The 12,780-nt window shown below is 40.4% G+C and overlaps 1 protein-coding gene across 1 annotated transcript; it reads left to right on the top strand.

Annotated features, from left to right (window-relative positions):
* Positions 1 to 4,765: 4,765 nt before the first annotated feature.
* LOC135709837 (uncharacterized) lies at positions 4,766 to 5,311 on the top strand. The gene has a single exon (XM_065232249.1). It carries the CDS (start codon positions 4,766 to 4,768, stop codon positions 5,309 to 5,311), a length of 546 nt encoding a protein of 181 aa, XP_065088321.1.
* Positions 5,312 to 12,780: the final 7,469 nt, after the last annotated feature.

The raw sequence follows: 12,780 nt of genomic DNA, 5'->3' as shown, positions 1-12,780 counted from the left end.
ATATTGATCCTACAATTCTCTTTAAACTCTTAATAATTCGCATAAGAAACTGTTTAATTTTCTCTGCATAATTCTGTATAAAATACCCCAGGTAAACTTGCAAGTCCTTCAGCGTGGCATTCACTTCAGAATAGAACTGAAATCTTACTCAGAATTTTCTTGGAAATCTCTTAAAATTCCCCTTGAAGTTCTGGATAAGCATTAAAATGAGATTTTTTACTGTTATATCGATGGTAAGGAAGCTATTCCAACATTGTTTTATGTTTAGGTATGTAGCGTTTTATTACTCAACAGATTTCGTTTGCTTTTCTGCTGACCGTAAAGTTGGTCAACAGCCAAATAGATGCGAATCAAGACATGGATCTGATTGCCGATGAAATGACTCCGGCAATATTTCCACCGACAAACCGACATGAATGACCATACAAATTACAATTAAATTTCTGATCAAAGCACAAAAGTGGCATCTGCCGCCGTGTTCGCGGAAAATGTTTATCCTAGCCACGAACACGCGTACAAATTTTATGAGTTGGTTCGTGTCTAATCTATTTCGGACAAATTATTTTTATCTAGTTTCTATGGTTTTGACCGATAGGATCGCTGCACATTTGAATCGGCTGTTATGGATTCTCGAACAAGAGTTAAGTTTAAGTTTCATAGTTGAAGATGCTAATTTCAAATAACAGACTGTAGTGGTAATTTTTATACGATAGATGGAGTAGATGAAAGCATAGAGTTGATAGTTCCGTTAGAGTACGGCAGTGTGAAGATTGCATATAGATATTAGAATAGCGAGCTTGGACAACTTTTAAGGAAGGTACAAATCGGTACAAAGCGGGAGCTCCTGTGAGGGTTGAGCTATTTTGTGTGCAGAATGTGTAAAAAAGGAGGGACTTCAGATGTTAATCTAAATGCACATATAGAGGTACCAGACATGTTTTGCACTGCACTGTCCTCTGTGAACAATTAACGGAAAACAGATTATGTGTAGTTTCCGATAGATGTCACCGCCAACAATAGCAGTGACATCTGATGGAAAATGAATGCAGAAGCTTGACAAAATGATTAATTTGATCTCCAACTTTGTTCGGGTATCCGTGCATCTCGATGATTCTTAAGGCCCACCCGCATAAACAATAACCATAAGATGCGCCTAACCACCAATTCGGGATATCATCCCAATTTTATGTGGTATGGTCGCACCATCTAAGATATCGTCAGTATATGGTACACGTTTATTAGGGCACCCACATTAGATCCGTTTGCGTTGCATTGACGTAAATTTGACAGTTAGACAATCACGCTCGTCTGATTTTACTCTAAAGTGAGTAACTTTGACTCAGTTTAGTATTTGTATGCTAAATGTCAAAAACTGAGTAACATAAATTTAACAAAGTGAGTAACATTTACTCTAATTAAATAAATATGGATCTTTACTGTTTTGAGTAAGAACAAATGTGAAAAAAGTCCGAAAATTTTGAAGTCCTGGGCTGAAAGCGAATTCCCAGAGAAATTCCCACAAAGCGTTCAAAGAGTGAAAGTTTCAGCGTTCTGTGAAACTTTTCTGGACTAGTAACTAGCGTGAGTAGCAGTTGGTGTTTTTCCTTAGATAAACTTTATTTCAGCCCAAATTTTTTTTTTTTTTTTTCCTTTGGTTTGTTTTTTTCCGTCGATCTTGTTTTCCGTGCTGAGCACCAATGCTACCGACGTGCCAGGAAGGCAGCTCCCACGCCTGGACCCTACCTATCGACCCATCAACTCATGAACCGGGGACCAACGGCTTTACTTCCCATCCGAAGGAAGGCGTGATCAGAGATGTTATGCCTCAGAACATCCCGGCGGCGCCGACTGGGATTGAACCCAGGCCTGCTGGGGTGAGAGGTATTCACGCTTACCACTACACCACCGGCGCCGTTCAGCCCAAATTTGCACAGGTTACGTTTTTCTGAACTTCTGCAACAACTTTTGGTTGTAAACTTCATAATCCCAAGCTCGATCCAAAGGAAAGTTCACTATGAGAGTATTGCAAGTAAGCTTTATGAGAAAATCGGGAAATAACAATATATTCAAAAAGAAATTATTTTTTAGAAAAAAAAATGCTGAGAAACTGATCCGTAAGTTGTGCCAGAAAGCTGCTCAGTCCATTTCGAGATGTTTAATGTGTTACATCGCTGGTTACTTCCCGGAATGAAAATAGCACCTGGAGATGATAGCTGCAGTGGTCTTCGGAATCGCTTAATAAGCAGAATTATTATCAATTTGTTGATTAGAGTTTATAAAATTAAATGTTTTGAATAATTCTGTTGTGATAGAATAAATCGTTTTTATTATGCTTCAAAAAAGATTCGATCAAATTATTTCCTGTCAAAATATAATATTTACAAAACTGAGTAACCTTTACTCAGTTGTGCTAATATTGCGAAAACCGAAACTGAGTAAGTGCTACTCAAATTTTGACAAATTCATACATTACTCAAAAGTGAGTAAACATGGGGTTACTCATTTTAGAGTAGTTCCACTTTTAACGAAAGTGAGTGGAATTTTACTCACTTTAGAGTAAATTTGAACGAGCGGGTGATAATGTTTGCACCATCGTATGGTTCCCGTTTCACCTGTGCATACAATGCCTTGGTTTTCTTTGCATGCACGTAACCTATAGCTCTTACCGTAGTAGGCTGTGTATAAAAGAAAATGATTTACTTAGTTTGACAGTTGCACCATGACGAAGTGGCAGCGTATTCGTGATTTGTCCCACGCACGGTGGAAAAAGACATTTCAATCGCCGTGTGAGTGTCCCGGTGGACCGTCAAAAGGGTTTTAGACCGAGAAAAGAAAGGACAACTATCCGCGAAGGTGGCCACAGGTCGTCCGAGATCAGCTCGGGTTCCGAGGGTTATCGCTGCTATCAAAAGGAAGATTCGGATGAATCCAGTGCGTTCAATAAGGAAAATGGCAAAGGAACACGGGATCAGTGACTTTACGGCACGGAATATCGTAAAGGAAGATTGCGGGGCAAAGTCGAGGGCACGGAAAAAAAACTCACATGATTACCAACCGCATTCGGGAGCTACGAGTCGAACGATGCAAGAAAATCTTGAACTTCCTTAAGCGAAAAAATCCGGTAATCCTGTTCACCGACGAGAGCATGTTTATCGTCGATCCCGTATCAAATTCCAGAACCGACCGGTATATTAGTTCTCTTCCGGTAAAAGACGTGGCTGACGAGCACAAGAACGTGTATCTGACCAAGCATCCTGCTAGCGTTATGGTGTTTGGATTGGTGGCTGCCGATGGCAAAAAAATTGACCCGGTGTTCTTTCCAGAAGGCGACAAGGTCAACACGGAGGTCTACATATGGATTTTAAGTAAGTATGTTCCTCCGTGGATTAAAGAACAGTACGGTCCGAAGCCGAATGTTGTATTTCAACAAGATGGGGCTCCGTGCCACACCTCGAACCGCACTCAGAAGTGGTTGCAGGAACATCTTCCGTTCTGGGCGAAGGATATGTGGCCGCCATCCAGCGCCGATCTTAATCCGCTGGATTACTCAATATGGCGCGTCATGAAGGCCAAGGCCTGTTTGAAAAGGCCACCCGGGTACAGCAAGCCTCAGACAAACATTGACCCGTACCTGGAGAGAAATTGATCCAGACTACATTATTAGAACCTGACGTGCATTCCGGAAGCGTGTGTAGGCCGTAATTGCAGCAAGTGGAAACTCGATCGATGATTAACATAGTTTAAGACTCTGAGAAACATCCCCCCTTTGAATAAATAAAAAATACTCGAAAACGAATTTTTTGAGAATTTTTTTAATTTTGACATTGCTCAATGGTGCAAACATTATCACGCATACGGTAGACATTGTTTTATTTTTACTATTCATAAAAGTCCAAAGAGCTGTTACTTTTCAGTGTGTGCATTTATGAAAATTTGGCTGCTGAAATCGCATCTTATATGAACAGCTCCATAGTAAACTAATCCATAAAATCATACAATGTAATCGTCATTTCAACACAGAAATTTTTCTAATTCGTGATTTTAGACCCAGTCACCCAAGGTGAAAGTGACTTAGTGAGTAAATAAACATTTCTGAAATAGTTTCCTCTGCGACATCACTTCAGATTGGAAAAACTCTCGTCGTTTTGTGCGAAATAATAAAAGAACAACATTTTGAACAAATTTGTATTTACTCTCTAGGTCAGTTTCACCTTAAGGGGCCTCTCTTAGCTCAGTCGGTAAAGTCGCAGCTATAAAGCAAGACCATGCGGGGAGGCAGCTGGGTTCGATTCACGGTGTAGTCTAAGAATTTTTCGGGTTGAAAGGTTTCTCGAATTCCTCGGCCATTCCCTGTCACACAATTGCACTGCAAATGCAAAAATGGTACAGACTTAAAAAGCTCTCAATTAACAACTCTGTGGCAGTACCCAAAGAACACTATAAGGTGAAAGCTGGCGTAAAGTCCCAGAAGGGTTGTAATAAAGCCAAAAGAAGAAGAAAATTCGATCACCGGAACGTCCTGAAGTGGGTGCTATCGAACAAATTATGAACTGAGCTGCGCCTTCAATTTTAACAGCAACAAAAAATTACTTGACACTCGAAAAAAATCGTGTGATTACCCATGCTAATTTCTGTTTACCTGCACAGCATCTCGAAGATATCAATTAAATACACACAGAGAACAGAGCACAGAGTTTGACTATAAATATTCTTCACCCGTATGCGATCATCGCTCAGTACATATTTGTCGTCGTTCTGGATCGTCATGAACAAATTAATTTTGATTACCCTGGTGGTTCTGTGCGCGGTATGTTACCTCAGTTCGGTAGATGGTGATCCGATACCTAAGCGAAAGCATCATCACCATCGCCGACATAACTCGTCGGAAGAAAAAGGAGAGCGAAAGCGCAAAGAAGGCCACAAAGGGAAGCGTAATGGATCTTCTTCGGAAGAAAGTAAAGAATCGCACGAGAACCGCGGCCACAAAGGGAAAGGTCCGGGACGGAACCGTGGAAACAATCGCAATAGGACTTCAAGTACGACATCGACCAGTACCACCACAACTGAAACGACGCCCACCACATCAACGACGACCGTTAGTTCCTGTTCTACAACACCAACCAGCAGCAGCTCGACTCCATCTACAATAAGCTCTTCGACGCAGTCGTCGACTTCCACAAGTACAAGTACTAGCACCAGTACTAGTACTACACCAAGACAGCAAGACGAAGATCAGGATCGGCAAAGGACTCCTAAGAAGCCGAAAGGTCAAAAAGGAAAACGTGAAGGTCAACCAATTGACATGGCATAAACGAGATGCGATTGTGTATAAGGAGTCGTCGAGAGTACGATAATGTTAGAGTGTCATAGGGGAAATGGCACTGATGTTGGCCTATAAATAAAGATTGGGCTCATCGATAAAAATGTAATTGCTCTATGCTCAGAAAAATGTTAAATTAAAGAAAGTTGGTTAACACTATAATTAGATAAATAAACATAAAAAGGTAAACCCGCTCACAACCACGATGTATGCCTCATTTTAAAACCTACGGCCACTACGGATTATGCAAAGGTTGAGTAAACTAACATTGCTTAATATTCAAATGATTTACGAAAGCGATTTGAAATGTGTATCGAAATTCTTCCAACTTTCACCTTCAATTACTCAAATATGTGAAACTTCACCGATTAGTTATTAGATTAATTAAAAGCAATTAGTTTGCTATTTCGGCAAATTAAGTCCTAATATGAACGAGCTACGATCAGTGACATAAAATCGTATGCAACAAATCCCGTAACGTGGGTAGATCACCTTTTCGTGGTACGTTACGAAATGTAAGATCTACCACAGATTTCAAGTCCTGACAACTTCAAACTAGGGGAACAATTTTTTTAAGTAATCATAGGAGCACATCTTAGTCATTTTTACTTTGTATGTCTTGTTAATAGTGACAAGACTCGGCTTTGTCCACCGAGGATGATCTTGAAACAAGGAAAACATGAGTTAGTTAGTCTTCATCTATGTGATTCCTAATCTTCTATTCGTTGTTCCCTAGTTTGAAGTGGTTAAGACTAGGGTTCTGATACATGGTCATTATCGGTGTCATTCCTTAATTTTGTTGCTAGGAATCCAATTTGACAAAGGATCCGAGCAAAGTTAGAGATCAAATTGAAATCCGAATTTGCTGTTATGATGTAACTTATTTTGAATACTCTATTTGATCTCATTTTGGTTGACTTAATGGTTAACACAGCAAAAAATGAGAGCAAAATTTTACACTGTTGAATCAAACGGAAGACTAATTCTGCTTTCAATGGAATCAATTTGATTACTGATTTTTCATTCATATTGTTTGACTGTATACGGGCCTGTCGTAAATGGTTAGCATTCATGCTTCTCACGCTGAAAGATTTGAGCTCTAATGTCACCTCGGGCTAGCACGAATGACCTAAAATGTGTTAAACAAAACAAATAAACAATAATCGTTAGTTCAACGACAGATGAACTTAAATCAAATTTAAAAAAAGAAATTTAAAGCAGAACTTCAAGTTAAGTTGCTTTGATTTAAAAAGCCTTGACTGCATAATGAAAGCACAATATGACATCAGACTTCTGTCGCGACAATTGCAAAAAATGAGTTTTCATTATGATAGGAACTGCAAACTTTAATATCGATTTGCTTTCATTTTGTTAACCAACTTTGCTCGGGTAACTACACCATCTGGTAGAGTAAACTTCATGTAATTATTTTCTCATGTTCGTCTAGATTTATTATTAATGCATATCATCATTTTGGATTTCAGGTTTTCAATATAGCTTCAAACATACTTCATACGTTGATGATGAAACTGATGGCAACAAAATATAAAACCAAAACAGCCAAATAAAAAAAAATATAAAAAAGTAAGAGGTTACCCGAGCAAAGTCGGTTAACAAAATGAAAGCAAATCGAAATTAAAATTTTGCAGTTCAATTGTCGCGACATAAGTCTGATATCATATTGTGATTTTATTATGCAGTCAAAACTTTTTAAATGAAAGCAACTTAACTTGAAGTTCTGCTCTTAACGTCTTGTTTAAAATTTAATTTAAGTTCATCTGTTGTTGAACTAATGATTATTGTTTATTTGTTTTGTTTAACACATTTTAGGTCATTCCTGACTTGCCCGGGGTGAGATTTGACTTATTCAACTTTTCAGTCTTTCAGCGTGAGAAGCATGGATGCTAACCATTTATGCCAGGCCCGTATTCAGTTAAACATTATGAATGCAAAATGAGTAATCAAATTGATTTCATTGAAAGCAGGATTAGTTTTCCGTTTGTTTCAACAGTGTAAAACTTTGCTCTCATTTTTGCTGTGTTAACCGTTAAGTCAACCAAAATGAGATCAACTTGAGTATTCAAAATAAGTTACATCATAACAGCAAATTTTGATTTCAATTTGATCTTCAGCTTTGCTCGGGTAGTTTGCGTAGATGTGTTGTCATTCGTTTAAAGTCATTGTTTACATGTGGCTTTGCAAAACGATTATAGAATTTTCAAGAAGTTCACAGAACTTCTAATAGCGAATTCGTTTATTATTCAGTTCCAACCTGGATCGGGTATCAAGATTGGGTCTGCTTGTTTTCTGACAAACGTCAGTTTGCTCGTTTGTTTTTAAAACCTAGCTCTGGTTGAGGTTCACACTGACAAAAAGTTCGGTTTTGCACTGGGTTGGAACTGGTGTTAACCCCGATAATAAACGATTTCGCTATAAAAATTCATAGAACTTTGAACAAATGAAGACCTAAGAGCAGAGGTGACAATACGGGGGCGAAAATGAACCACTTTTCTGTCAAACGTGAACCAGCTCCTGATTGGACGATTTCATGTGCGTAAGATAGAGATAGAGATAGATAAAGATAGAGATAGAGATATAAATAAAAGAGGAAGAAGCCAATTGTCACCTCTTCCTCTTAGATGAAGACTAACAACTCAATTTTGTAAGCAAACCTTGTAAGACCATTTTGTAGCGAACCGATTTAATTCGCAAATTTCGCGGCTTGCTTGTTAGTTTTCTGTTCGTTTTATATCACCTCGTTTTTGACAACGCCATAGACACAAACCAATGTTGTTCCCAAGGAATCAAAAATATCTCCAAATGACAAAATGACAAGCGATGAACGAACCGAATAATAACGCTATGTCAGAAGTCGAAAGCAATAATGAGGGCCTGTTCATAAACTACGTAGACAGTTTTTTGGGATTCTTGACCCCCCCCCCCCTCCCCCTGCGTAAACAATCGCCCATACAAAAAATTTAAAATTTGTATGGACCGTGGATAATTGTCAACCCCCCCCCCCTCCCTAAACTGTCTACGTAGTTTATGGACAGCCCCTGATATAACCTTCTTCGTTCTTTTCCATGACAAGCAGCCCGTGCGACACAACTCAGTCGGGGCGGTAGAAGGAAACGAGCAAACTGTTGGCAAGCTGCTTCACGAAGTAAACCCGAAGATGATACACGTGTGTTAATGGGAATTTTTTTTTTGTTATGTCTTTTCTCCATTCATATCAAGCTTGGTCCTCATCCGTGTATATTGCAACAAAGCAGGCAAGCAATATATCACTATCCTTCTACCACTCGGGTCGAGCTATGTTACAGAGCGACTTTGTCATGGTAGTCGTAGCAACCGTTTTGTCTGTATCGTTGATTGCTTCATGCGTTTGGATTCGCTGGTTGTTCATAAACTCCTGACTTGCACTGGACGACGTACCCAGCTCACCGTAGTCGCCGATTTTTGCGGTGTGGATGATGGGTGGTTCGCCTCCTCCACGTTCCGTCTTCCATCTGCACTCCACCGTATATGATCCGCAATACTTTCCGTTCGAAAACACCAAGGGCTCGTTGGTGCTACAAGATCGTAGCCCAGGTCTCATCAGCGTCTTGTAGAAAGCCTAGTTCGAGCGGCGGTGAAATTTATTCAAACGGAGCGTCCTCCGGTGCCCAAAGTAAGCGCGATTCGCTGCCATAAGCAATCAGAAGCTTTGAAATAATTGTTTGTATGGTGTTTTTGCGCTGGTTTGATTAACGGTTTTTTAACATACGGGTTAGCGAAACATTATTTTCTCCGTTGTGTATCGTTGCATAAACACGTCAGCAATCAGCGAGAAGTGAAGTTCGTCGTGGAAATATCGTTTATAGTGTATATTTCGAGTTGTGAAATTAGTGCTGAATCAATTTTGTATCGGAAATCTTGTGTTGACTTCTGTGTTATTGTTAGCCGGCGCCGGTGGTGTAGTGGTAAGCGTGACTGCTTTCTAACACCCCAATGGGTCTGGGTTCAATCCCTGCCGAGGTCGGTGGGATTTTTCTGAGGCATAAAAATCTCTGGTCACGTCTTCCTTCGGAAAGGAAGTAAAGCCGTTGGTCCCGGCCCATGTGTGTGTTGTGAATGGGTGCGATATCCTACGCAGGTGTGGAAGCTGCCTTCCTGCACATTCGCTTGCCGTCAATGGATGGCAATCGATGTCCGTCGGTGATTGGCACTAGATTGCGGAACAGAGACCGACGTTAAATAAAGGAAAAGAAGAAGAAGTGTTATTGTTATCAAGATCAGACGCACTGCTGAATCCACCTCCACCGTTCGAGTGACGAGCGTATTAGAGCATCTCCACACGCGTGTTCAGTTGCTATCATATTAATTATGAGTTCTGCTTGTGACAAATGTGCAAAAGGCGATGAAGAGTCCGTTTCCTGCATGGCTTTCTGTGATAGGATAATACACATGAGGATGAGGTGCGCGAACACAAGGCTTTTCTGAACATTATCCACTCAAGTCCGAACTTGTATTGGATGTGTGACGAGTGCGTAACTTTGATGAAATGTGCCAGATTTAAAACAACAGTCTCGTCGTTTGGAAGCGGAATCAACTCACTTCCAATGTCGGCAGGAGAATGCGAAACCCGTCAACCCGGTTAACGAAGAACTCCTTCTCCTTCTCAGACAGTTGGATATTCAGCTTCGCGCGGAAAGTTTGCCCGGATTCGGTGTCGGTTCAAACCAACGTTCGTAATCGTCCGGCGGGTAGTAACGTTCACTTCCTCTCCTCTCATGTAACAACTCAGCACCAGGAATGGATAGAATCAAGTTCAACTTGCTTAAAAATCTCCCAAATTGTTGGAGAAAATTATTCTTTTTCGTCTAGACAAATGGGTCGAGTCGAATGGTTTACTTTCAGATACGCAATTTGAATTTCGGAGAGGCAAAGGAACGAGCGACTGTCTTGCGTTGCTTTCAACCGAAATTCAACTGGCCTATGCGCAAAAACAGCAAATGGGTTCAGTTTTCTTGGACATTAAGGGGGCTTTTGATTCTGTTTGTATCGATGTCCTTTCGGATAAACTCCACGATAGTGGGATTTCATCAATTATGAACAACTATTTGAGCAACTTGTTGTCTGATAAATATATGAGCTTTTCTCATGGAAACTCGACAACTTCACGAATTAGTTACATGGGTCTCCCCCAGGGCTCATGTTAAAGCCCTCTTCTTTATATTTTTTTATGTAAAAGACATTGTGGGTTATCTCAAGGAAAATTGCTCGCTAAGGCAGCTTGCTGATGACGGCGTTGTGTCCGTTACAGGGCCAAGTGCACCGGACCTGCAAGGACCATTGCAAGATACCTTAGACAATTTGTCTACTTGGGCTATGAAGCTGGGTATCGAATTATCTCCGGAGAAAACTGAGTTGGTTGTTTTTTTCTAGGAACCATCATCCTGCACAGTTACAGCTTCAATTAAAGGGTAGAACAATCACTCAAAGTATATCTTTCAAGTATTTAGGTGTCTGGTTCGATTCCAAATGCACATGGGGAATACATATTGCGTATCTGAAACAAAAATGCCAGCAAAGGATTAATTTTCTTCGTACAATTACCGGAACTTGGTGGGGAGCACACCCGGAAGATCTGATCAGGTTGTACCGAACAACCATCCTTTCGGTTTTAGAGTACGGCAGCTTTTGCTTCCAATCCGCAGCAAAAACACACATCCTTAAGCTGCAACGGATCCAATACCGTTGCTTTCGTATTGCGCTAGGCTGTATGCACTCAACTCATACGATGAGCCTCGAAGTACTCGCGGGTGTTCTCCCACTGACAGATCGTTTCGCTGAGCTGTCTTTCCGGTTTATCATCCGTTGTGAAGCAATGAATCCTTTGGTAATAGAACACTTTGAGAAGCTGCTCGACCAAAATCATCAAACAAGATTCATGAGTTTGTACTATGAGTACATAACGCTGGAGGTTGGTCCTTCATTATTAATCTCCAATCGTGATTGCTTTCAAGCCTTCTATAGTTCCTCTGTATGATGCAAGAAATCCATGGAATACCAGATCACCATCGGTCGATGGTTTTCCCTCAATTTTTGCAATCAAGTTCCACCATGTAAGTAACGATAAAATATTTTTCACAGATGGGTCAACCATAAATGCTTCCACTGGATTTGGTGTATTTAATTAATTTCATAGCGGCTCCTATAAATTGCAGAAGCCATGCTCCGTATACGTTGCGGAACTCGCAGCTATATTTTACGCAGTAGAGCGAATTACCTCACTACCTTCTGACAATTATTTCAGTTTTCCGGATAGTCTTAGCTTATTGGAGGCTATTCGTTCAATGAGGCCGATGAAGCACTACTCGTATTTCCTGTCTGAAATACGATCTAAACAGAGTGCTTTATCTAACTGATGCTATACTATCACCTTAGCTTGGGTCCCATCTCATTGCTCAATTCCGGGTAATGAGAAAGCGGACTCGTTGGCTAAGGTGAGCACTATGGAAGGCGATATTTTTTAGCGACAAATCGTCTTCAACGAATTTTTCTCCATTGATCGTTAGCATCAGTTGGCAACAAAAATGGAATGCTGGTGATTTGGGAAGATCGTTATATTCTATTCTTCCACAGGTGTCGAACAAACCATGGTTCTAAGGGTTGGACATGAGCCGCGACTTTATACGCGTTATATCAAGGCTTATGTCCAATCACTGCTCGTTAGACTCGCACTTCTATCGAATTGAGCTCCCAGGCAGCAATTTATGTGCGTGTGGCAGTGGTTATCACGATATCGAGCATGTTGTTTGGTCATATACCTTACACCGTGTTGCCAGATTTGAGTTATCCACATCCCTCAGGGTCCGAGGAAAACAACCCGCGATAAGCGTTAGAGATATCTTGGCGAGCCGAGATCTCGACTATTTGAATTGAATTTATTTGTTTTTAAAACGGATAGATCTGAGGATTTAGTAGCTAGTGTCATCTTGTGTTCTCCCAAGTTGTTAGCTGCCCATCGGTGTACCCCCATGTTTGTCTTTTTCATCAGAGTGTCCCTTAGTTCGAGATCAAGAGCACATTGCTCTTCAAATCTTGTGTTCACAATCCCTACTCTGCCATCCATTTGGTACAATTTGTTACCCCTAACCTCGATATAGCTGCGAGTAATCGGCCCCCGCTTTACTAACATTAGTTTTAAGTAATTTTGTAATCTAAACAATCAATATCGGCTCCGAAAAGCTACAGCAAATGAGCCTGGAAAATAATTTGGTTCTGTAAACTTTATTCGATTGAGTCAGTACAAATAGAGTAAATAACAACAAATAAAACATTCAAAGTGTTTTATGTTATTTCATACGCGAAGTTTGCGATTTTCAGAGTTAGTTGGAAATGCTATCTAACATGATCTTAGAAGAGGGTAGGTAGATAGTTCCGTTGGAGTACGGCAGTTTGCGTTTGACTTGCAC

Source organism: Ochlerotatus camptorhynchus, unplaced genomic scaffold (assembly GCF_037179485.1).
Source record: "Ochlerotatus camptorhynchus isolate MF236.1 unplaced genomic scaffold, CSIRO-AGI_Acam_v1.1 ptg000365l, whole genome shotgun sequence".
Classification (NCBI taxonomy): Eukaryota; Metazoa; Arthropoda; class Insecta; order Diptera; family Culicidae; genus Ochlerotatus; species Ochlerotatus camptorhynchus.
The sequence above is the reverse complement of the archived record's forward strand: the minus strand, read 5'-3'. Positions and strand labels throughout refer to the sequence as shown.

Coding starts and splice junctions, on each gene's coding strand:
- LOC135709837 (XM_065232249.1), top strand. CDS start 4,766: ATGAACAAATTAATTTTGATTACCCTGGTGGTTCTGTGCGCGGTATGT.